Raw genomic sequence first — 24,372 nt, forward strand, 5'->3', positions numbered from 1 at the left:
CCTATACTATTAATAGCACCATGCATCATTTGACGAGTCTGAGTGTTAACTGTTAGACTTTTCTTCCTCTTTATCTTCTCCTAAGGAATACAGATAATTTTTTTCCCACTTCCAAAATTCACGGCTCCTGCTCTTTTCAGATTCTTTTAATGGTTTAGATAGATGTGCACTAAAAGATAAGATCTCCCTTATCTTCCAAGTACGCTCAAATGCGCTATTAACTAGTTATGAAATTCCCGTAAGTGAAGATTTAGGCACTTAAGTACATACCCCTTAAGTAGACTTCAGTAAACCGCTAAATAGGCACTTAAATAGACTCAGCTTAGACTGAATCTAATCATGCGGTTAATGACTCACCAGTGTTCCTTGCTCATAAAGCCTAGACTATATATTTAACAGGAGATGAAATCTTAGCACAGGCCTCTCAGTGGCTTGCCACTCTCAAATTACTTCGTTAAACTTATTTAAGGAATCAGGTTTTGTATTCTTTACATCTAACTTTTACATTTTGCTCAGAGTAAACGAAAAAAAACAACCCAAGGACTAATACAGTTCATTAACACAATTATAAAAACGTTAACATTCACAGTTATTTTGGTCTTAATATTTTTCACATGTATACATTCAGTCATATTGTGTTAAGTTATGATTAATTTTTTCTAACCACAAGTGCTGGGCAAATTGTACAACAATCAACTGACATTCAAGTAATCCTACCCTGAGAAAATCTGTATTCTGAAGCTGCAAAAAAACTTTTTTGCACTAAATCCCACTCCAACGTACAAAATAAATAGCATGAGGGTGCACTGCAGAGGCAGGATTTGACAGATTGGAACCAAGGAAGCAGTTGTTCTCACAACTGCACGAGTTTATCATTTTCACCACAGATTTACTCAGGGAAGTCGAGTACATGCAAAAAAAACGCTTACCCCAGATAAGTGCTAGACATCACACTTAAAACCATGAATAAAGAACCCCTGGGGACTCCAAGGAAACCTGTTTGCATCTCCTCACAGCAACAGTTTTCCGAATTAAAACCACAAATACAATTTGATGCCCGCAAGGCCATGTGAAGCACAGCATCTGAATTCAAATCAGTACCGAAGGAACAACTCAGTAAAAGGTTTTCCGTATCAAGGATGATTTGTGAGGGTGGTGGTTAATAGAACGGGTGGGTGAATAGATAGCAGGGAAGCAAGCCAAAAGGGATGACATTTTAACATACATCCTCTTGTCGGGTAAGAGCTTGTTCTCTTGTAATGGATACAGGGTCCTAGGACAATCTGCCCACCCTTTGCAATGACTGGAGTTAGTCAGGGCTGGTACTAGAGATTTCCAGTCTCCTCTGCACAGAGCTGGCATTTCTGGTCTGGTTGCCTTCATTTTTCTTCCATGCAACAGGGCCTCCAAGACTTCCGGGAGTTTTGAAAAATGCTTCATGACGTGCAGGACGAATGCTCTTGGGAGTGAGAGGAGTTGACGAAGGCTATTTGTGAAACAAAACCAAGGTGATTCAATCGGGTGTTGTCAAAGCTTACATGCAAGCACACAAACAGAAGACAGCTTGTAGACATTAAGCCCTGTACCCTGCTACTGTAGGGAACCACATCACACATCCTTTCAGAAGCTCCACGTAAAAAGCTACAGGCTTTACCCCTTTTTGTTCTGGAGATGTCTGCCAGTACATCATTTCTGGAAGCTGAAAGCCTCTATCTCATTTCCAACTTAAATGTATTCACGACTAGTTCATACTCATTCATTCTTATGCCAATCTTGTCCTTTAGCTTAAATGGCTCTTTCCCTTCCTTGATGTTTTACTCAATTTTGTTATTTGTTAGCATCGAAGCAGATCTAAAATTAGTCTCCTAAACCCTGGCCACTTGTGTTTTAAGTGTCACTCTACCACAACCTCTAATGTTAGTATCTCCAATCAGATCGTCTGCCAACCAGTCTCTATTTAAGGCTTTTTCTAAAGCTCGAACAAGATAAACATAAAGTAACACTCATAAAGCTTCCAGAAGTTCAATCTATTTGTGACTGCATTAGACAACAGGAAAACAAATCACAGATTTAAGAATGTAAGCTAAAGCAGTGCCAAAATGTCACTGCTAATAGTTGTAAAGACCCAAGTAACACACTGTGACATGACTGTTTTGTCACTGACTGTAGTTCAGATAAATGAGTCCTTCGCTTCTAAATTTCTCTTTTTTCTAACTTGCAACGTGGTAGAATTTTGAAAAAATACCTTTATAAAAAGATCAACAAAACTCACAATAATTGTTTTCAGAACAGAGATCAGAACAGCGGTGAGGAGGTAACCCAGGACACTACTGCCTGAGCAGCGTTGCAGCCAGTTAACTCCTGAATTATGACAAACAATCCTCCTCTCTTCCTAATGTGTTTCTGTAGCCATTGCATAATACACAACGATGGTGTCAAATGGGGAAAAAATATTGACTTGGATTTCTGGGGAAAAAACCCTGTAGCTCATTTTTTCTCTATTCCCATAAGATTTTTAAAGATTAAGACTTTTATGATTTTAAAATTCCTGTGAAATTTTTATAACTCCCCATTTCACCATTCAGGGCTAGAGATGCTATGCTGGGCTAAGTTTTTAACACTGTCCCAAGCCCTGCCGCTACTGCAGATGGATATGCAAACTAAGTGGAAGACACCAGCTCCCAGTGTGCCAGCTTCCCACTCTGACACACCAGCACCAGCCTGCAGTGCAAGCTGCCTTCGGTCCCAGTGACCAGGCACCGCTGTTTCATCCTCACTCAACCACTTTTGGCTCTTACCTGCTGCAGCTTCAGAACAGTCACCGGATGCCCCATACACACAGGGGAGTCCAGTTTAAGGGCACCGCAAGACCTTGCAAGAACAGGACTCAGGTGCAGAGTGGGGTGAGCTGGTTGCTGGGGATCCACCGAAGGCGTGGGTGAGACCTTGGGGGTAACCACTGCTGTGGTGCCTATGAAAACAGGTGCTGTTGATGCCAGGCCGGACACACTGAAATTCATAGAGGTGGCAGCTGAGAAGGAGCCATCGGGAACTGGGGAAAGAGGACCAGTGACTGTAGGAGAACAGACGACAGGGAATGAAGCCATGGCTGCTGACGGCACCACGACACAGGGGACGCTCATAGAAGGTAACTGGCTTGCAGCCAGGCTGAAGGCACCAGGGGCTTGGTTTGCAGAGAACAGGAAATTAAAACTGCTTAATCCTAAACCAAAGAGAGAAAAAGCAAGGCATTAATACAGTTGACAAATTGAAATTAAGCTATTATAACTTCATCTAGAACAGGAAAGAGGGATGACAACAAAGAAAAAGCCTGGGAAGAAAACTGTGACAAAAGGAAGAAAAAAGAAGGAAGAAAACTGTTACAAACCCACGACTCTTGTGTCAAGCTTCCTTTCTCTACCTGCCTCCACCTCCCTACCTACTGCCTGTTCACTCTATGTGCATCCGTTTACTTTGTTCATGTTAAGTATCAACCACACACCTTGATATTTTCTGCTTCTAACTTCAGTTACAAGCAACATATTGGTTAAACAAACTCTTTTTTTCACTAACAGGAATCATATCCTCTGCTACGTGAAAACATATACACTGCTTTTAATGAGGAAAAAAACCCCAGCAAATGGAAAACACCCAAGAAGACATACCCCGAAGACTCTCATTTTCCTGAAAACAGTGGAAATACTGTTTTGAAACAGAAGCTGCTCCATTTCCCAGTTTATCTGGCCTTCCAAAACATCAAGATTAACATTTTCAAACTGAGCATCTCCATCCTGTAAGTGAAATCCCACAGACCTCACTCTGTGCCACAAGTGAGTCAAACACTAAAGTAGTGGTCATGGAAATCTGCCACATGTATCCCATTCCCACAAGAGACTCTTCCACTCCACACAAACACAGGCACAAAAAATGGTGGACACCGTTTTGCGATACTTTCAGCTAGTTCCTCGCCATCCCTACTGTGTCCTACAAGCAGGCCAGGTTACACTCACAGTGTCTCAGTTTTTGTGGGGTTATCCCAATGATCCACGTGACAAGACAGGACAAAGTTCACAGATGACTAAATTCACCCACTGAGGGAAATGCTATTGTACTATTCTGGCTGCCTTACTGCCAAACCTAGACTTACGGCTCCCCTGAGATTTGAATGCTGGATAGGTGTCTTTTTTGCTGCACATAGTTCAAGCGTGTAAAACACACATTACTTATCTCTATTAATTTTTGGGTACCTCAGAAAAATGCTCATATTTTTAGAGAAGCAACATTTCATCTGTAGTCAAAAGAATTCTGAGCTATTAAACTACTACAGAGAACTGCTGACAGTTTTTGTGCCACATATAGACTTATTCACCTATCTGTAGATCTCCCTATTTGAACAGCTCAGTGAACAGATGCAGAAGTTTGATGCCGCCGGATCTCAGGGCTGTCCTTACCAGAAGTAGGCTGAACATAAAGATACTGTGGTAGGAAAGGTTGATTGGCATTTTCTTTAGAGATGTGCTCTTTTCCTGGAGAGGGTTCATCAGGGTTGTTATTCTGAGACCATTTTTCTTGCTCCTGAGAATCTAAAGGCTTAGTAGACTCCTTGTCTGCAGCCTCTGGAGCAGCAGGACTTGCAAGGTCAAGATGAAAATCTTCTAGATGTACAGCAGGTGTACAACCACTTCCTGGGATAGATTCTGCCTTGGGTGACTCAAAAGGCTTCTATGCAAAAACAAAAGAGGAAATGACAAGTCCAAAACGAAATAGCACAGTATAATGTCTCTCATACGCTTCCCTCAGCTACAGAGTAAAATGTGCACCTGCGAAAGGGGCAGCACAAAACTCCTTAGCAAGTCACTAAGTTAAAAATTTTGTTTGTGATGCCTAAGCCCTGTGCTGCTGTTCGCTCTCAGTACTTGGAGACACCAGATAAGAAATAGCTGAACTTAGGGATTCATTTCTCTTTATTGACAAGGAAAAACACCTGTTTCAAATGGCTTATATTCAAACACCTTGAGCCTGACCCTCATTTTCAGTAGTTAAGAAAACCATGAGATAGATGCACTTCACCTTCACCATCATCTCCTCTCTCACCAGCCTGCTGTGGGCGACACTGAGCTTGAGAGAGAGGGACTCAGGCTGGAGAGCAGGGGAAAAGTACAAAACACATTTGCCATAGCTCACTAGGGTAAGCAATGCTGCTGCTGTCTGGGAAAGCCCAAGCTAACAGAAGAAGATGAGGAGTAACAGTCACATTGATTTCTTCCCCTCTGGCAGGCCTTTTGTTGAAGACAATGATCATGACACTGATTCCAAAGAATAGCTGACCATCACTTCCCTATGCAAAGCAATCACAGCCCATTTTCCCCTGGTAGTGTGAAAACATCTCCCAGTTAATGCCTATACTTCCTGACACAGCACCCTTACAATTTTATTAACATGTGGGAGGCAGCATTACATCTGTAACAAGAGTGGTGCAGTGAATTTTCACTTCTGAAAACACTGTCTTAGGAAAAAGTCTTTCCTTGCTAACAGGAAGCCTAAGTGATAATGAAATTCACATCTTTACCTTGGGTACTACAAGTGAGAGGGGCACATCACTCTGTTCCATGGTTTGCTTTTTAGCAGCTGGCTCTTCATCATCTACAGGTGCAAAGGGCGATGTGCACTTGTGGGAGCTGCGTTTCTGGCAGGCAGTTGGAGGTACTGCAGCCTGAGCTTCTGCATTCCTGTTTCCCACCTCTCCTGTGGTGGGCAGGGTCTCCCTCAAGTTATTTTCCTGAAGACCACCACAAAACATAAAAAGGGATGAAGACGGAAAGCACAGGAAGGGTTGGCTGGGGAGCAGGGTAGGTTTTCCATCTTCTGTTTTGGAGGCTGCTGGCATGGAAGGATGTAGACTTTGGCTGCTGACCCCATTTAGCAGCGCGAGGTTTGGCACGTCTGCCTGAACCATAGGGAAAACTGCCTGAGGCAAAGGGTTAACACAAAAATCAGAGTCCCCAGGAACTGGAAGAAGGGAGAGAGTTGAGGTTGTGCTTGGGTTCCTTACTGAATTTAATATCGTTTCTGTGGCACAAGCTTTATTCCTAAAAAAAGTAATGAAAAGGGGAAAAATATTTAGTCCAAAATTAAACTCTATTTTATCCTTAAAAGCAAACAGGTACATTGCTGAACATAAACATGGAAAAATTCCCCCCCCATAACCACTACTTTTGAACAGTTTACAAGGGGGATCACTTGAAAAAAAATAAAGCAAGCCATGCTGAGACCTATCAGCATTAAAATAATGAGAATCTGGCAATTTTCTATCTTACTCTCATCAATGAAATCTAGCCCTGAACTAAACATAACAAGCACAAAGCTAAAACTGGACGGAAGTTAAGACCAACCTACCTAGTATCTTCCTCTATTTTCTGCCTGCAGACAGCTGCTAGATTTATCATTTTGGAGCAATATTCATCTGAATTCACAATACAGGCTAAAAGAAAAAGGAGCATTCAGTTAATAACAGGTAGGTTTACCAAGTATATTTTGATGCTGGCCATATAATTGATATAATTTTTCTATCCTGGCACATTTTTATAACACCCACTAATCACCTAGAGTTAGAACATGCAAGACACTCAGAACTCTCAGTCCCACCGGAGAGGTGCTTGACATCATAATTTCCTATAACAGGGAACTGTGAAAAGCCCTGTAATTGCTTTATCTGTTTTAACAGCTATCCATTAGATTGTTACAGTAAATTCCACTATATTAGGAACCATAAAATAAAGCAAGCTTTTGTGGCTAAAGAATCTTTCCTTATCTATATCAAATTTTAACAGAAGAAGCTGTAGTATAGTTGCAGTTAGTGAAGAACAGAAACATTTACCAAAAAACAAACTGCAGATTCAAGGCAGTATGGCCCAGATTCATCTCATCTAACTTTAGGCACTTGACGGGAGGGTCCAAGCCAGAAGTCTCATCACATGGACAGTAGAAATACAGGCACCTCCTAAGAGTAATTCACTTACTTAATCAGGCTGATTCCCCCAGTCAAGTGCCTTAAATTGGTGGGCCCACATTTGGGCAGATCCAGTGGGATACAAAAGAACATGCTTCCTCAGTAGTTACCTTGCCTCTCTTGACGTGGGCTGTTGGGCTCAGAACTGACCTTCCTTCTGGTTTCTTCACAAGGCTGTGCGCCGTTAAATGAAGCATGACGTGTAAACCTTTGCTTTCCAGTAGCACAGATCTGATATGGGGCACAGACTCCTCTATGCGTCCGTGGCAGAGGATCAGATGTTGGGTTATTCCCTCTCGGCTCATCTGTAGGAACACAATTTTTTACAATAGTCCTTCAGGGAACACAGCTCATCATTTAGGCCTCTGCCATGTTACCGAACTTGGCCACAAGAGAAGAGGTAACCTCTATATGATCCCAGACTCCACAACGCCGAAGCAGACCTAAGCTCCGATAGACAAGATAAGGGCTTCCCACCTTTCCATTCCATGGCAGCTGGAGTAGCAGCTACAGTCTAGTATGCATAGCCAAGAGAAGAAAGGGTACTAAGATGGCATGAAGACTATCCTTCACTTCTGCTTGGTCCTGGCACTGGCCTGACCCAAATATATTAGCAAAGGACTTTCCTTTGCTCTGGCTTCTAGACAAGAATCAGCAGCTTAGAGACGCTCTGTCCCACTGCCTCCTTCTTTGCAGATAAACATTTTGTATGAGGGGACACGTGCAAGAAACAGCCCTACTCTACCTTGGTAAGTCCCCTTACAAGACAGTAATTCACTGTCTAGTTATGATGGAATTACAGAGATTTTGCAACCCAGAAAAGCTGTGTGTTTGGAGCTGTAGGATTTGGAGATGTAGGCACTATCTGACATTGCTTTACAATTCATACAGTTATGTAAGTTGGTGTAAAAATACCAGCAAGACACAGTATCCTTCAACATCCCTTGACAGCTCCATACTCTCAGCATAAAGTCTAACAATGTTGAGCTGGCCAGCAGTTAATAATCAGAGGGTGGACAATGAATCCCAAGCCACTCTACCCATGGAAAACAACCTATTGCCACTTGGGAAGGGACTATCAAAATAAAAAGAAAGGAGATGGGAACTACACAACTTACCGGTCTTTCCAGGGAATTCCACAGGCCCAATCCACTTGAAGGCTGGTTTGCGTCCTCGTTCCTCCGTGACATGAACTTTCTTGATCAAGCCTAGGCTGGTGAGAACATTGGCAATATCATACAGTCTTCGTACCTTTGCTAACAAGAAAGGGCATAAATAGTCAAGACAGTCATGTTTACAATGTACAGTACATATTTACATGGTAATTTCATTCCAGAATATCAGCTTTCATAGACAAGGTGGGTAAAATCAAATTGGGATGGATTTAAGCCTCCTCCTGTGAAGCCTGCCATGCCAGCTCCCACCTGCTTCTTGTTGCTTCTTCATATCTTAGCTGTTCACCTATCTTAGCTGCTCAGGTTTAAGCTCACCTATCTCATTTTGAGGTAGCTCAGCAGCTTGCCCAGAAGAGGCAGCTACCTCCACGTGGGATAAAAACAAGCACTTGGGCAAAAGAGGACACATATTTATTATCTTAAAAATGTAACATTCTTAGAAAACTCTCTGTGACTCCAATAAATAACATATTTGAGCTAAATATGACACCCACAGGTTGCCCAGCTAAACTTCTCACATCCTTCACAGTATTTGGGGTAGAATTTTAAGACTGAAGTGCAAGTTCTTTATTTCAAAAGTGCTTTAAAATGTAAAATAAAAGTCTTTATTTTAGAAGAACTGTTTACTAATGCTGAGTTTTTCCATGTTGCCCAAGGCATCTAAGTACTAGTGCCCACTAATTGAAAAGCAAACTGTGCCATCCAGTTGTGAAAAATTTCTGGGGTGAAAAGAAGTAATACATTTCTGCAGAAAAGAAAATGAATTCCGTAAAATTAAACAATGTTTCATTTCAACAAGTTCTGAAACATCATTCAGAACAGTACAGGAAACAGAGTTAAAGTATGAAAAAAATTCAAACAACAACAAAAAAGATTTTTCTTCATTCTGAAGCTAAAACTTGGAGATAATTGTCAAATTGTCTCTTCCCCACCCCAAGCTCTGTTTTCATAAACTGGCATTTGCAATTAAAAAAACTCTAGACCATATTTCAGCAAAAGATTCCCGACCTGCTCTTGTTGTTACCTACTGGAGTCAGTCCAAACATGGCCCTGTTTCCTTTACTCACTGACTGATTCATTGGTCCGTCAATAGCCAGCTTACTTTTAAATTTGCTGTGGTCCACTGTATCCTGGGTTTCTTCTATCAGTATCTTTGCTGCGACGTCCAGAGTGACTATCTTGGTCTTGGAGACAAGGAACAGCATGACAAACTTTTGGCTCATAATCCGCAACGACTTGTCCTTTCTGCTGTTTGCAGATGCTGTGTTACAAATAATACCCAAGCCTCTTAGCATATGTCATCCATCACAGCAAGAAAACTAACAAGTAGGTTTCTCACACACAAAAGCAGTAAAGTATTTCCTTGTCCGGAAGCAGAAATCTTTTGAAAAGCAGCAAATAACTGAATAATGCAGACGGAAGTCTCTCTTCAAAAGGCAATAAAAATGAAAGCTTGCAGAAGTAGCTTTTAGGAAGTCAGATTCCAAAGCTGATTCTATGTTACGTTGCACAGTTTTGCGCCACTGTAATTTTGTGACCGCAACGGACTTTGCAACTTCAACACTATCTATTATATGGGCAGTATGCAAACACTGGACAAATGGAAGATGGCACCTTCTGTCGGGATAAAGCATTTACTGTCAGGTACAGGTGGGGAATGCAGAACTAGAGTGTCTGGAAAAAGTTCCTGCCAGTCTGGAGGACAGAAGGAAAATCTGTCCTGAAATCCATGGTAGGGACAGGATGGAAGGAAGAATTCTGTCACCCCCACAGTGAATTGAGCACCGTTTTGCAAAGAATATTTTTTAAAAATTATTTAATTTAAAAGTAAAGCAAGGGAAAAAGTCACATAAACTGGAGAAAGAGACTTGTGTCTGTGTATCACATCACACACGTTAGTTATCTTACCAGAGGTGCAATCTGGTTCTGAAAAGTCCAGTAACGGTCCATCTTGAGTATCTGGAATAGTTTCCTTTTTCCGTTCTCCAAATTTGTAGTCCAAGTCCTGCTCCTTGTGCTGGAAGGTCATTAGCTCTCCATACTGCACCTCTCCTGCTTCCTGAAGCGTTTTCAGAGTCTGACTTAGGTTGTGCCGCCCATGCCAACAGTACTGGTTCTTGGCCACGCGGCTAACCAAGTGCAATGACTCCAGGACATTCACTATATCGTAAATTCGTCTCCGCTCAACTCCTGTTTTAAGAAGGGAAGAAATAAAAAAGACATAGATGCTCATGTAGTTTTAATGTGCTCTTCAACAGAAGCAGAACAGAGAACAGGCTGTTTCTAATACTGAGTGTTCACAATACATTTTTCACTGTTCACCTGGACACATTACATTAGATCCATCCAAATTTGCACAATTAAGAACTGACTTATGTATGGTCAACCCCATGGTATGATGTTCATTGTCTATTTTGTTAACTGCAGGCCTAACCATTGCTTCAGCTCAAAGCATCTACACTGCGTTTAGAAGAACTGATTGCAGTCTGCCCAGCCCCCCTCACTCAGACTTATCCAGACTGCCCTGAGGAATAGGGGCAGAGGAATTCAGAGCACTTTGGCCCTTCTTGTCAGAGACCTTCAGAGCTCAGACACATACCTGTGTGTAACAGAGGGCAGGAAAGGGTCTGCGCCTGGCACTGACACAAGGGAGATATAAAAGCCCACTCCTACAGGAACCACTGGGAGTGTGATCCTCCACTTGCTTTTCCAGTGGCACAATTACTTGCTAAGCATGTACCAAGCAAAGGAGCACCAAAGGCTTCACAAAGTGCAAAGCAGAGGAGAATGAGACCTACTGTTCCCAAATGCAGCGGAAAGAAGTCCTCGGTGCTGGCTGGGTTTGCATCAATGGGAAATCTACGAAATACGTCCAACTTGGGTTCAGTCTGACTGAGGGAACTGAATATGAACAGGCCAGTGGTTCTGCTCACTGTCCTGAGTACTTGTGTCCAGCGCTGTTTGAAGCATGCTGTTATATGTAACACAGTGCACCAGCATACAGCTGGTGGCATCCCTTGCACCAGAAATCCCATAACAGTTAACATGAGCTGAGGAGAACAAGTGCTAGCCAAGGGGAAAGGTTTTGAAAGACTTCCCTGTGGAAGGCAAGGCCTTGATGCATCTGTTTACCCATCTGGAGAATACAGATAATACTTACCAGCTTCAAACGGATATTAAGATAAACAATTCATGAGTATTTCCAAGTGTGTGCAGATCTTGGAGTGAAACGTACTCCGGAAAAACAAGAGTGCTACACATATCCTGGTGTCTGACAGGCACTAGCGGCACAGCCCCCTTTATGGGCTTTCCATAGGTCTTCAATGAACAAAGCAATACACATTTGTAGCAAAAGCTGTATTACAACCATCATTTGTTACACAGAGAGCAGCAACATTAGTAGTGACTGATTTTGTGGTCCCTGAAGCAAGTGCATACAGTCAAGCAAGAAAGTGAAAACCGAAGGGAGAGCAAGCACACCCCCTTCTGGGAGGTAAAATCCCCAACAGTAAGTTTTAAAACAAAGTTTCTAGTTATTTAGGAAAGGTAGTGCCACTCCCAACACAGCATAAAGCACTACTCATGTTCAGCTGTACAAGGCTGGAGCACGAGCATCTCATGCAAATACAGGAAGAAGTAACTGCAAAATCTAAAAGAACAATTAATTTAAAAAGTAATTTATTTAACTATTTACTTCATCTGAATTCTCTCCTATTTCCACTTCCCATTGCCAAGGCAAATAAATAAGTATTTCAAGGACTTTCTTAGCAGTGTCACAGCGGACATCACTCTTCTGTTCCTTTTTTTCCCCGAAACAGACACACCTCATTTTTGCTACCTCTTTTCTGTTAAATACCTGAGTTCTAAATGTAGATACAACACTTATTTAGTTTAAATCCAATTTTGAAAGCCCATCCTAGCTAACAGGCTAACTCTCCAAGGACCTCGATCTTTTTGTTATTGGTGTGACGTGGCCAAGTCCGCTCTCCCAAATTGTATTACTTCTCTCAGATACATCATTAATCTTTTACCTAAGACGAAACTTAACAGCAGACCCAGCAAACAGGCTACTGAATACCTTCTTGCCACCTCAACACAACACATTTTCTCATTCTACTCTTGCAGGTCTCCTAGTAACCTCCCCTCAGAAGACAATATTTAAAGCTAAGATAACCTTGATGAACCATGAGATCTTGGAAGACACAATGTCAGGCACATTTCTGAAGTCAGGCAATAAGCCCAACTGATTTCTTACACCTACTAGTTTGCAATTGTTTCCCCAGACACTCCATTTTGACAAAATTTGTTGTTCGTAAGTCCTCCTTCAGAGGGTTTGTTAACTCACAGCTCCTTCAGTGTTCAGCAAATTGAAAATTTAAGAAAGCAACAGAGTTGGTAAACAGTTGGAGGACAGATATGTCTAGTAAAAAGTACTGTCAGAAAGCAGATTTCAAAATGGTAGCATTATAAAGCAGTAAAGACACTTGGGAATATTAGGCATTGCCAATTCTTGATTAGTAAGATTAGAAGAGCATTCAGACCCAAAGAAAGGCAGACCTTGAATGTACTCTGTAAGAAGGTTGATATTTTGAAGGCCCTCCTGTTGAGTTACTCCAGGTGAACAGTTACCCCATTTTTGCTGGCATACATACCAAGAATTGAAGCCACTTCATCCAAAGAAATAGTAGTTTTTTCTGTTGACAACGGATAACTTGGATAGCGAGCTAGAAACTTTTGGCACAAGAGTCCTAAGCTTTTCTGTTTTCTGCTGGGCCTCTGCTTTTCAAATTCATCAACCGTGCTGTCGTCTACCATATCATACTGTTAAAAAATAAATGTTAACCCTTTAGTGCAGAGTTTTAGAAGCAAGGCATAGCCAAGCGAGACATATTTCAAATGTTAGCAATATTTAAGCTTGGACTTTCTAATAATAAAAAAAACATGGACTCCTTGCAAACACAGAGCACTTGGGTGATACTTTTTTGCTTGCAAGCTCTTTTTAATTCACCACCCAAGTTATCTACAGAAAAACTCTTATCTGCAAGATCATAAAATAATGGTTATGCATAAGGAAATAAAACAGGGAGACCAAACACCCCAGACTAGCAGATAGTAAGATCCTACTTGGAAGGAATGTTCCTTTTTGAGAGGAGGAGGAATATTCCCTCAAACACCACTGGATCTAATAAACCAGAAGATGTACAAGCCATCAAAGAGTTCCTGCAAAACCTTTCAAGAGATTTTACTGCCCTTTACAGTGCCTCTATAACTTTAAAAAACTGGAGGCTGGGGGGGTGGGGGGGAGAAACTGATGCTAGGAGACTATAAAAGGCACCACCCAATCTCTGAACCTTAAGTTCAGTCAAGCTGTTAGCTTAAGTGAAGTCTATAGGATGGCCTGAATATGGTCTTTCTGTCCCTGCAGGGGGAAAAAAAAGTAAAAACCACAAAAAACTGTGATGGCAAGAATATATGAAGAGGTATGTTTATTTATTACAAAATGAGAATGATGAAGGATTTTTCTGCAGTGGTAACTTTGTGGTTTTGCTTCTGTGTCAAAAAAGGAAAAACAAGATAATCTCACCCTCTGGCAAAGAAAAGCTGAGAGTGGTGGCAGCTGTTGAAATTCATGTTTTCTTGCTTATGAGATCTTAACTGTCCTTTGTTGGTTGTGACTAAGTGACCTTGTGGCAGGCTGTTGCTGTGATTGAATCTGAGTTTTATCAGGTATTCTTATAGTAATACTCTTACACCTGTTGTAATTCAGATTTCTGTGTGGAGAAAATTATTAAGTGTAAGTTTTATTAACTAGAAAATATTTGAACCGTTTATAGTAGCCACCCCAAAAACGCTATATCTTGGCAGGCTTGGAGTGGTAATAAACTAACCTTTAACATTGACTGTTTTTTACTTACTGGAAGCTATGTTAGGAATTATCTTTAGAGAACTGTTTGCTCCTTTATGACTACCTAAACTGGAGAATTCTGCAGACTACTGTCACTGTAGATGCTGTAAAATCTACACTTAAAGAGTGATGTTTACCTATCAAATGATGTTTCTCAGTAGGAGGGCCCCAGAACTATCTTCCTTTCGCTGAAATCACCAGAGGAGGAACAAAAAAAAGTCTGAAGAAAGAAAACTGTAATGATACTTATTACGACCTGATGTCATTCTCTCCATGGTAAGACTCCCTAAAGCGAGGAGAGGGATCGGCCCCCTCCTTGCCTGAGTCTTGGCAAGTGAAAGTCTTCCTAACACTTGACCGTGCTCTCTGACTACTGGTTTGGGGGCTGGTATGGAAAGGGGGATAAAGGTTTCAACTGACCACTCTGTCGGGCTGTTGTGGACAAGGTATAAGATTTCAAACATACATTGAAAAATATGCCCTCCTATTGTCAAATGCTATTGCAAATGCTGCCTGTCTGTTTAAGAATGACCTGGCAATTTTCTTTCTAATGTGGTTCAGAAAATAGCATCAGAACTACTTAAATTGGGAAAAATTACACATTTAAGCTCTACTTCCTTCACTGTCCTTTTGAGTAATATTCAGGCTCTTGAGGGGTCTCAGGTCAGTTACTAGTAAGACAGTTACTTTTTAGTCTTTGAAAGTCCTACTGCTCAGCCAGTGCTGCGTAGGCAACTGTCCTTGGGAATGTTTTACAATTCTGCAGTTTTCCATAGGGAGCAAAGGACCAGTTGGAAGAAAACTGAGGAACAACTTAAGGAAGGTCTGAGTCCTAATTGAACATAAGGTAATTGTGTTCTGAGTCTCACCTGTAACGAATCAGGTGTGTCACTCTGCTCACTGTTTTCTATGGGTCTGAAGAGCTCTTTCTTCTTTTCCCTGTCCCTCATGTCAGGGCTAGCAGCACTAACAAGAATCTTCAGGTTAGCAGTGGGGGTCCAGGGATCAGGCTGAGGTCTGTCAGTGAGTTTAACAGGTGTAATTGGATTTCTTTCCGGGGTGCAGCCTTTTTGCTTTGATAAATCAACTGGTTCATTCTTAATGGGAGTCTTTGGGGCCATCCTGGATCGATCAAATATGTTTTCCTATTAAAAACAAAAAGTTCTTTAAAAACAACAGGAAAGAAAACAGTCCAACAAGCAATTTCATTGCTTTTATGAAGGTAATTGCAGTGACTCATGTCTTGGCATTCATAGCTATATTAAGCACAATTCTTCTGCCTTCATTGGAAGCGGTAAAATATTCTACATGCTAGCGTACTGGAGGCAATGTGTATGAGATACTACCCTGAATCACAGAACCTGAGGTCAACCAGTCCAACTTGTGGCCTACCAGGCTTATAAACTCTGACAGTTACTACAAGACAGTGCTCCCCATGAATGTAAATCACCAAATTGGATTGAAACTGAAATAATGCATTAGCCGTATTACACTTAGTAAGAAAACACTGTGTTCTGCTTGAAAGGTCCCCAGTGAAAAGCCATGCTGGGGATACAGCTCAGACTGTCATAAAATGTCAAAATAAAACAGTTGTAGCTTCATGTGCAGGTGAAGCAAGCTTTGCATCTGTACTATCTGCTGCCCAAAGCAATGAAGAAAGTTTCCATAACTGTATTCTCTGAACACAGCTAAGAGCTGCTAGAAGGAAAAGTCTAATTCATCAGCTGATTTTTATCATTCTTTGAATGCTGCAATCAAACTTTTTTCATATTTCATCTTTGGGTCCAATTTTACCCCTTCCTCTTACTGCAAGAATTATCACTACAGATCAACTAATGTCAAGGGACTGACTGAAGAAAGCATCAATGGTATCCTTGAGCTGAGATACATTTTTGAGCAACAAGAGATACTATTTCACCCTAGTCTGTTAGTGCAAATACTTCATGAAAACTAAAGGAATTAAGTAGACGGGATGTCATATAGCTTTCTTTGTGGGATATCAAAAATTGAGGTCCAGGTATCCTAGACGTGGCACAGAGCAGATTTCCAGAAATGCCCATGCAGAAAGTTGTTTCTTTTTGCCCAGGAAGATCAACGTTCTGTTCTTGGATAGCCCAGCTATCCCTTGATTCTCTGTAATACCCTACAAACAGGACACTGTTTTTGGAGCTCTAGCTAATACTGCTCAGTAGTGTCTAGATTTAGTTCCTTGAAATGATTGCATGCACCTTGAGCGAAGTGAGAGAGAGAAAGCAAAGCAGACATTATCATCAGAAAGCTAGCAGAGCTTATAATTTGCTGGAATTGGGACTGAAGCCTTTGGAACCACAGCAAACTGCTTTTAAACTATAAATCAGGCTTGTAGTCATTTGCTCTTCGGTCTAGCTGTGGCTTTTTTGGTGTTGGTCTCAAACTGAGCAAGTCTTCATGCTCAGACTGAGATTACTACTTCATTTTTTTTTTTTTCAAAATGAGTTTTAAAAATCTAACATGACAACTTTGAGGCTGAATATTGTTATGTATTTTATTTTGTGCTGCAAGAAGTCCAATTCTGAAGTGGAATATAGCCTGAAAGAAAATGTTAAATTACTATTGTTTTTCGGTAAGAACTTTCACAAGTTTTATTTGGAACAATTCAGCTATCACTAGCTGATATAGATATTTAAATAGGTGATTCCAAATATCACCTTACCAGGTACAGTTTAGCTAGAAAGCAGGAAGAAGTTCCAGTAATAACTGAAGCTGGCTTTTACTAGAACTTCTGTAGTGTTCAAACTGGAAACAAATTTGGCACATCAAAAGCATTGTGCTCTGAGCACTGATGAAGAACACTTCTGCATACATTCACCTATGAATTACCCAAAAGGATGTAATAAATATATCTCCTTTTACAGTTAACAGTTAGCCAGTTGTAACTTACCACACAGTGATAAATAGGGGTCAATTTAGAGGCCATGCTACTTCTTGGAATATATGTTCACATAGTGTTGGCACTCAATATATTCTTGCAATTTCACATTTGGCAGTGAATCAACACTTAATCTGCAATGGTGAAAGTCTGCCTTCCCTTCAAGTTCCTGTTCACCATGGCTGGTGTTAATGGAACTGCAGTGAGGGCAGCTGAAGCAACCTGCTGTTCTACTACCTCAAATCTTCATGTTTGTGCAAATATCACAATGAAAAAAAGTAGTGGCACTACAACAGAGGTATACACCTAGTATCAACCTTTCAGATCTTTATTTCTTGTATGTCATAATTGCCTGCTAAGGTAAGAAATGCTTTTACCTCCTCTCTTTTTTTTTTTTTTTCAGTAGATGCAATATTCCATGAACTCCTGGCTGTATTGTACAAAATGGCAAGGGTAGTTGGTAGAACTACCAACTATGAGATTCACCTTGATCCAAGCAGAGATGGCTTACAAATACAAGAGGAAAGGAAAGGCTGGCTTAATGAACTTAGTATATAAGCAGGAGTTGAAACTAATATCTGAGACAATAGGAGCCAAGTATGACAAAAACTATGTGATCTTTGGAAGACTCAGACTGAGCATGGACAGCAAGTCGTGAATTTGGTCTAGTTCAGGAGACATTATTGAGCAAGGTATGCCCGAGATTAGATATCCTGTCTCCTGGCTGGCGGGGCAGGAAAGGAATGATGAGCATGCTCCTTGCCAAGTGGCACTACTTAGCTTCTTGACCTAGGAACGCCACTGTATGGATACAGGCATACTTTTCCAGGCCAGAAGGCAAGCACAGCAGACATGTACATCAGCACAGTCAAACTGCTGCTAAATAACTGGACCACACTATTCCCATGTCATGTCAGGCCTGGTGTTGGTTAGGTTTTGAACAGTGAGTCTGTACTAAAGTCTCCTCCACCTTACTCAGTGGTAGCCACTGGGATGCTTGAGATTGCCTAGAGAGTTTTACTTATTGAGTGAAAACTAAAAACTGTTTCCCTGGGAATAATGTCAGAGTATAATCACTTCAATTGCTGACAACGGTGGCTTGACTCACGGGTGGTTTACTGGATTGTCTTTTTACCCTAATGGTAGGGCCAGACACCCCTATGCTCCAAGGGCCACCAGGTAAGGTGCTGCTGTACAGACCACCGTGGCAGGACAGACCAGGTGCGCTGGTCCCATGGGCAGCACCCCAAATGTTGCCATGGGGAACGAGAGGGACACGATCCGGGGCACGCACCCAGCCCGAGCCAACTCAACTCCAGTCGCCCCGGGCTCGGGCTCTGCACTCCCGGCCGCCCCCCCCAACCCCCGCCCCGGGCCGCCGCGATGCTCCGCACCGGGAGCAGCGGAGTAATGCGTGAGGGACCCCCGCCCGCCCCGGCGCCCCCGCTCACCTTCTGGGCCCCCTCGGCGCGGCCCCGCCGCCCCGGCCGGCCGCCGGCCAGGTCCCGCAGCGCCAGGACGCTCACCTCCATCTGCAAAGCCAGAAGGCGCTTTGAGCCCGGCCCTTAAGAGGAGCCGCTTCCCGGCCCCGGCGGGACGCGAGGGCAGTGCGGCAGCTCGGGGACACCCTCCCAGGGAAAGAGGGAGGGAGGGGGCGGCCGCCCGGGCGGCGGGAGGCTCGGCGCCCTCAGCCCGGCGGCGGTGGCCCGGCTGGGGCGAGCGGGGGGCGCGCGGCTCTGCCGCTCCCGCCAGCCGCCCTCAGCGGCATCGCTTCAGCAGCCGGCCAATCAGGGGCGGCCCGCCGGGGAGCCCCGGCCGAGCAGCCGGCCAATCAGCGGGCGGGCAGGCGGCGCGCGGCAAGCAGGGCTCCCGCCCGCGCGGTCCCGCTTCGCTCCTTTTCTGCGCGCGGGCGCCGCCGGCCCTTCCCTCCCCGCCCCCCGCTCCCGCCGCCGGGCCGCCAGCGCGAGGCGGGCCGTTGGCAGGCGGGAAAGGGCCGCCTCGGGGCGAGCGGGGCCGGCCGGGCGGGCGGCAGGTGGGGCTGGGCTTCCCCCCGCCAACTCCTGGGCTCCCCGCCGGGGAGGTCCAGGCTCCCGCCGGGTCCCTGTGGGGGCGGGTCTGTCGCCGAGGGGCTCATTCCTGATGGGAAAGCCGCCGTTGAGGGGGACGGGGACCGGGACCATCTTGTCCGGCGCCGTCTGGATCAGGCCTTCAGACTCTGAGGGGGGAGGAAGGGCTGAAGCAGCGTGAGGCGGATGCAGCCGCTGTCCCTTGGCCGCCGGCCCACGAAAGACGGCGTCGTCTCGGGTGGAGAGCGGCAGCCCGGGCCGACGGTGGCTATGGCGGCTCCCCGCTGAGGGAATCGAGGGCTGGGCGCCGGGTGCTGCTGCTGCTCCTCCCCGGGTGCTCGGTACTGGGGCGGGGGACGGGGGATGGCCCGGGCAGGCAGCCTGCGGCGCAGCTCTGGGTATCCCGAACGGGGTGCGATTTTTCAGGGTCATCCCCTGAAACGGGTGGGCTGCCGGGAAGATAAAGCGAGCAGAAGCTTTGGGGAGCAGTCTGGACACAAGAAACTTTTCACCAGCCCCGAGTCAGTCTGCTCCATGGTTGTCCCTGTGCTGAGATAAGGGAAGGATGGAGGAAGAGCCTTGTCCAAAGTTAACACACCAAACGCAGGCAGCCTGTGGAGCTCTACAGTGATGAGTTTTCAGTTGGTTCTGTCTTGGCTGTGGAGACACAATGTTATGAAAAAATAAGAGGAAAATTGTCAAAATAATAGCAGAACTACTTCAGACATTAAAGTGATTGCTCTAAGCTTGAGACCCATTCTGGAGAAATCTCCGTGCGGTATAATTAATTTTGCTTTTTTAATTGAGTTTGTACTTAAGATTTTTTTTTGTTATGCTAATGACAGACATGCTGCTGCATTATTCGTGTCTTGTTTTGTTGTAGGAGGATTTCCTTCTCAAAGTGCTTGTGAGTTAGTAATGAGTTGTCACAGAACAAAAACTACAGTACACAGTTCTGATAATTTGTTTTTTGAGGAACAGAAATTCTTTTTTTTTTTTAATAGGTATGTAGATAACAGATATTAAGTCTCTTGCATTAACTTTAATTCACTTGCTTTTAACCTACTCTAATTTTTTCTTTTCAGCAGGTTCCAGTACACTGCAGTTTGTTGAAGAGAATGAAATACAAACTCCCAGAGAACCTCTTTTTAATTAAAAAGAAAAAAGCCCTTTACGCTATGCTTTTAAGCCTTGGTCTTTCTATCGTCTAGAAGAAAATTAATTCCATAATTACAAAGTATGTCTCTCAGTATGTATTGGATCCATAGCAGTTATAATTGGAAAGAGACATTTCTAATGAGTAAACTATTACTGCTGCTCTCACTCACAGGAACCCTGAAAATAGACTCATGAGAATCATGAGAGATGCAGAGTCATGGAAAACAAGAATCTGGCATCACAGACTGACAAGCTCAGGCATGTACTCTAGGCCGAGGTATAAGACATTGAGAAGAGAGTTTAGCGGCTGAGGACCTGCTTGCGTGCTGCACCCCCAGTGACATGAAATTGCCATCTGGCCACTTTAGTTGTCTACTTAAACAAAAACTACTTAGAAAATTCATTCTCAGACATTTGTCTTAGATCTATCACAGGGAACTGTGGCTCCATTGCCAATTAATAACATCTATGATACGGTATTACAAGCTGTGAAAGTTTAATAGGTCTAACTGCATTTGCAGCTCTAGTACAGAGACTTTCTGGTTTAGAGCTTAATGGCGGTCAGGACCTTAATATTTGAGTCACTTGCTAAAATACTATGGCATGTGCCTGTAGAAGGTCATTTGATCATTACAATTGCTTCTGGCTTTAGAAATCTGGTCATTTATTAAGCAATTAAGCAGAATATCTGCGGGTTGGCATGAGACCCAGGAGGCTTAAGTCCAGATACTTGTCAACATCAACTACAGGCTGCGTAGGCAATGTGGCACATCTAGTTGAGATATTTCTGACTTGTAATACCATCGTTTTGCTGCTGGAATGGACTTGGAGCCTTAATCAACTCTCATGGTTTATGACTTTTCTTACTTTAAGTTAAGGATGCCTCTCAATATAAATTGCTTTACCACTAATGGTCTCTACAAGTCATCAAGGGAGAGCTAATTTGAATAAAGCTTGACACCTTCCTTTAATTTTGATGATGTTTTACAAAGCACGGTATTCTTGGCAGCTGAACTGCTGAGACTGCTTGAAGGAAGCTGGCTGAAGTTATGTAATAGCTCTGTTCTGGAAAACCCGCTGTCTGTTGAAGATGAGACAAGTGAGTCAGATCTCGGACAAGCTAGAAGCCCAGCCTGTTTGCTAGGTGAAATTCAGCCCTGGGAGGTGTGGTGGAGTCCAGCATGTGGATGGGAAGCAGAAAAAAAAAAAAAAAGAGTCAGAGGGACAGAAGGAGAAAGGGGACACTCTTGTGCTTAAGGGGAGTGCTGGAGCACACTTTGGCACTGGGTACCATAAGGGGTGTGAGTTGTGTGTATAGACTATGGTGGGAGAAGAGAAGTGAGATGTAGCACCAGGTGGGCAGCTGTGGGAGCTGCAGGGGCTGTGAAGGGACACTGGGTGCTGGTTTAGTCTGAGGAAATGGTTTGTATTTAATGGGAGGTATTGGCAGTGATGGGGATACGGTAATCACTCTTCTGTAATATGGAAACGAGAATGTTCAGAATTAACGTGTTAAGCTGTTGCACAGTGTGAGGAACATATATAACGTAAAATACACTGTATTTGTTAACACTAATCTTTTCTTTAAGATCAATACACAGTACTGTAACGCCTTTAATAGGCCTATTCTTTGTTCAGTGAAATAAACATCCAAATCTCCTCTGGTAATGAAATGCAAATCTCAACTGGTTAACATGTTGTGAGTTAAGAGCAAAACTATGACAGTGCATTTCCTTTTCTGGCTGTACCAGCTGAAAGAAACTTGCTGATTATCAGACAAGATTAGTTATTGCAGCCATACACACGTATATCACAATATGCTCCCAGGTGATTTTATATCTATCTGTATATGCACAGGTGATCTACTACAACTGGCAGGAAGGAGTTAACAGATAGACTACTAAGTTTAAGTACAAGTGCCTATTCTTGAATGTTTTTGTTATATTACTTTGTTGCAGGACCAAAAACACCTGTCTGATTATTTACAATTTTGTACGAATGACACATGGACTAATATACATATTTTTCTACTTAATGTGAATATTATTAAGAATTAAGTGTTCCCATTAATTTCCTTCCATGTGTTTCCAGACTTGAAAATACAGTATTTCATGCAAGGTAGAGGTGAAGGTGCTAATTCTATGGGATCAAAAGCCAATACCTTTGGCAGAGGAGATGGATACAAACAAATCATGTCCACGTATCCAACAGTACTCTCTATCACAGAATAGGAAATAGTTTTGAAGACATCAGTACCGTTAAACCTGTGTGACTTCTTGTAATGCAAAAAATATGACAGGTCAAAGACCTAGTAGTTCCTCTCTCTTCTTCCCAGCTGCCCTTTCCTATGAGCTCAGTTATGCTGGAAAATTATATTTCTCTGTCTGTTTTGGCTGATATTTGAAAGTTCAGCTCAAAAGCTATGAGTGAGGAAGAGGCAGATCCCCACACAGACCAGATTATGAGGTTTTATTTCCATTAAAAGCCAGACTGAGTCACCCAATTGCTGAGTCATCAGGGGATCTGTGGACACCAGTGCTCTCACCAGTGAAGGCGGTGGCATGCCTGGTGACTGTTGCAGATCTTTTCCCAAGCTGGGACTGGCTTAGGTGTCATCTCCTACCTGGGGCAGCTTGGAAGTTCCCACCCTTCCGCGACCTCAGGCTGCCTAGGCTAGGCATATTCTGCATCTGCGGAAGCCATGACCATTTGGCAATCAAAACAACCAAAAGAGGTTGCATTACAAGTGATCCTATGGACATTTGGCATCAGTAGCCATGGCTAAAATAAAGAAGCAGAGCTGGGAGTGGGACCCCAACCCTCACTTCTCTCACCATGCTGCGGGGTTGTATGCTTTTGAAGTTTGTATGCACTGTGATACAGATCCCCAGCTCTGACAGGAGGCACAGAGAAGGGCCACAAGTAGACCACAACTGGGTGGCTCAGGTTGAGATATGTACATTTGAAATCATTCCTGTAGAGGAAGGCATTGAATGAGTTTCCCCTTTTTCGGAGCGCTCTGCTTAACTGCTCTATCAGTATCATTGCTTTGTCCCTTGGTTCTGTCTTATCTGTAAATCGAGTAGATGATTTCCCTGGATCCAGATCAAGGAAGGTGCTGGTGGCATTTAACCTCAGGCTACAAGTTGGCAGAAGAGCTTCAGATCCTCGGTATTTCCCATTGCCTAATTCAGATGCAGCCCTGCTCAGGGCTGGAGATTCACAGGAATTTGGTAGCTGTTTGCCTAGTGGGTAGTGTAGGTTGGCGCTTTGCTCCGGCTGGTTGGAGAAATCCCTTCTGGGAGCTGAGCAACTGGCATGGCCGTGCCTTGGTCCTTTTATGGGTCTGATCTCAAGTAACCTGCCAAAGGTCACATAAGGAAGCAGGTAGCTCACTAAATCACATGCCTCTTTAATCAGCCTTGCACCTGAAAATCACTTCCAGCTGCCGCTTTTGCAAAAAGCTGAATCCTTCACAAAGGTAGCATTACACGCCCAGTGGTTATTGCATGCCGAAATTAAATTGCTATTAATGGTCAGCTCTGTGTAAAGTTATAATTTCATTACTCTTCTCTGAGTGGGATATAGTTTTCTTAATGTCCCATACCGTAAACCTTCTCTACTAGGGCTTCAGGTAAATAACTTTTCAGTAAAAAGGGGTAAACAAAGAATGAATGTGTTTAGTGCAAAACAGTTTTAAAATTATTAAAGCAATTACTCAAGTATTACATGGGGACACCAGAAGGCCATCATGATAGTTGGTTGAAGCCCTGTCTTCCTGCACAGCACGTGGTATCTTTACCCTGGACAGCCCTCGATCTAAAAGTTCTTTGTTTCTTCTGTGGAATAGCAAGAAAATACTGCTACATAACCATTTCTGCCTAAAATTCACAGAAAAGTATTTGTTGTTCCATAAAACTGTCAGTAGTTTAACTGGAAGGATGTACTCCATTCTGTAGACATTCAAAACTGCTCTCTTGTGATCACGTGCTGCTATTTCATTGCACAGAATGGTTCAGCAGCGTTAGTGTCCTCCATGGACCTGCCACCTGAAAGTTTGGCTGTTTGAATTGGCAGTGAAATAGAATTCCAAGTATCTTCTTACAGATGAATGGCTTTCCTCCTGATTTCAGTCCAAAACCAGGACAACC

General features: G+C 43.2%; 1 protein-coding gene across 1 annotated transcript; it reads right to left on the reverse strand.

The window, feature by feature from the left end:
• Positions 1 to 109: 109 nt before the first annotated feature.
• On the reverse strand, positions 110 to 18,529 carry E2F7 (E2F transcription factor 7). The gene is made up of 12 exons (XM_074572649.1): positions 18,449 to 18,529; positions 14,959 to 15,234; positions 12,837 to 13,005; positions 10,093 to 10,374; positions 9,287 to 9,445; positions 8,128 to 8,265; positions 7,120 to 7,314; positions 6,397 to 6,481; positions 5,570 to 6,089; positions 4,452 to 4,722; positions 2,799 to 3,223; positions 110 to 1,486 (listed from the first exon to the last, which is right to left on the reverse strand). The coding sequence occupies exons 1-12, from the start codon at positions 18,527 to 18,529 to the stop codon at positions 1,310 to 1,312; spliced, it is 2,778 nt and encodes a 925-aa protein (XP_074428750.1). The 3' UTR covers positions 110 to 1,309.
• Positions 18,530 to 24,372: the final 5,843 nt, after the last annotated feature.

This window comes from Larus michahellis, chromosome 1, assembly GCF_964199755.1.
Source record: "Larus michahellis chromosome 1, bLarMic1.1, whole genome shotgun sequence".
Classification (NCBI taxonomy): Eukaryota; Metazoa; Chordata; class Aves; order Charadriiformes; family Laridae; genus Larus; species Larus michahellis.

What these genes read in the sequence shown, in the direction of transcription:
- E2F7 (XM_074572649.1), bottom strand. Translation starts at nt 18,529, where the DNA reads ATGGAGGTGAGCGTCCTGGCGCTGCGGGACCTGGCCGGCGGCCGGCCG. An exon ending in AGAACCAGATTGCACCTCTG is followed by an intron (nt 9,446 to 10,092) that starts GTAAGATAACTA and finishes TTTGTAACACAG; the next exon opens with CATCTGCAAACAGCAGAAAG. An exon ending in TTATGTTCAGCCTACTTCTG is followed by an intron (nt 3,224 to 4,451) that starts GTAAGGACAGCC and finishes TCTTTGGTTTAG; the next exon opens with GATTAAGCAGTTTTAATTTC.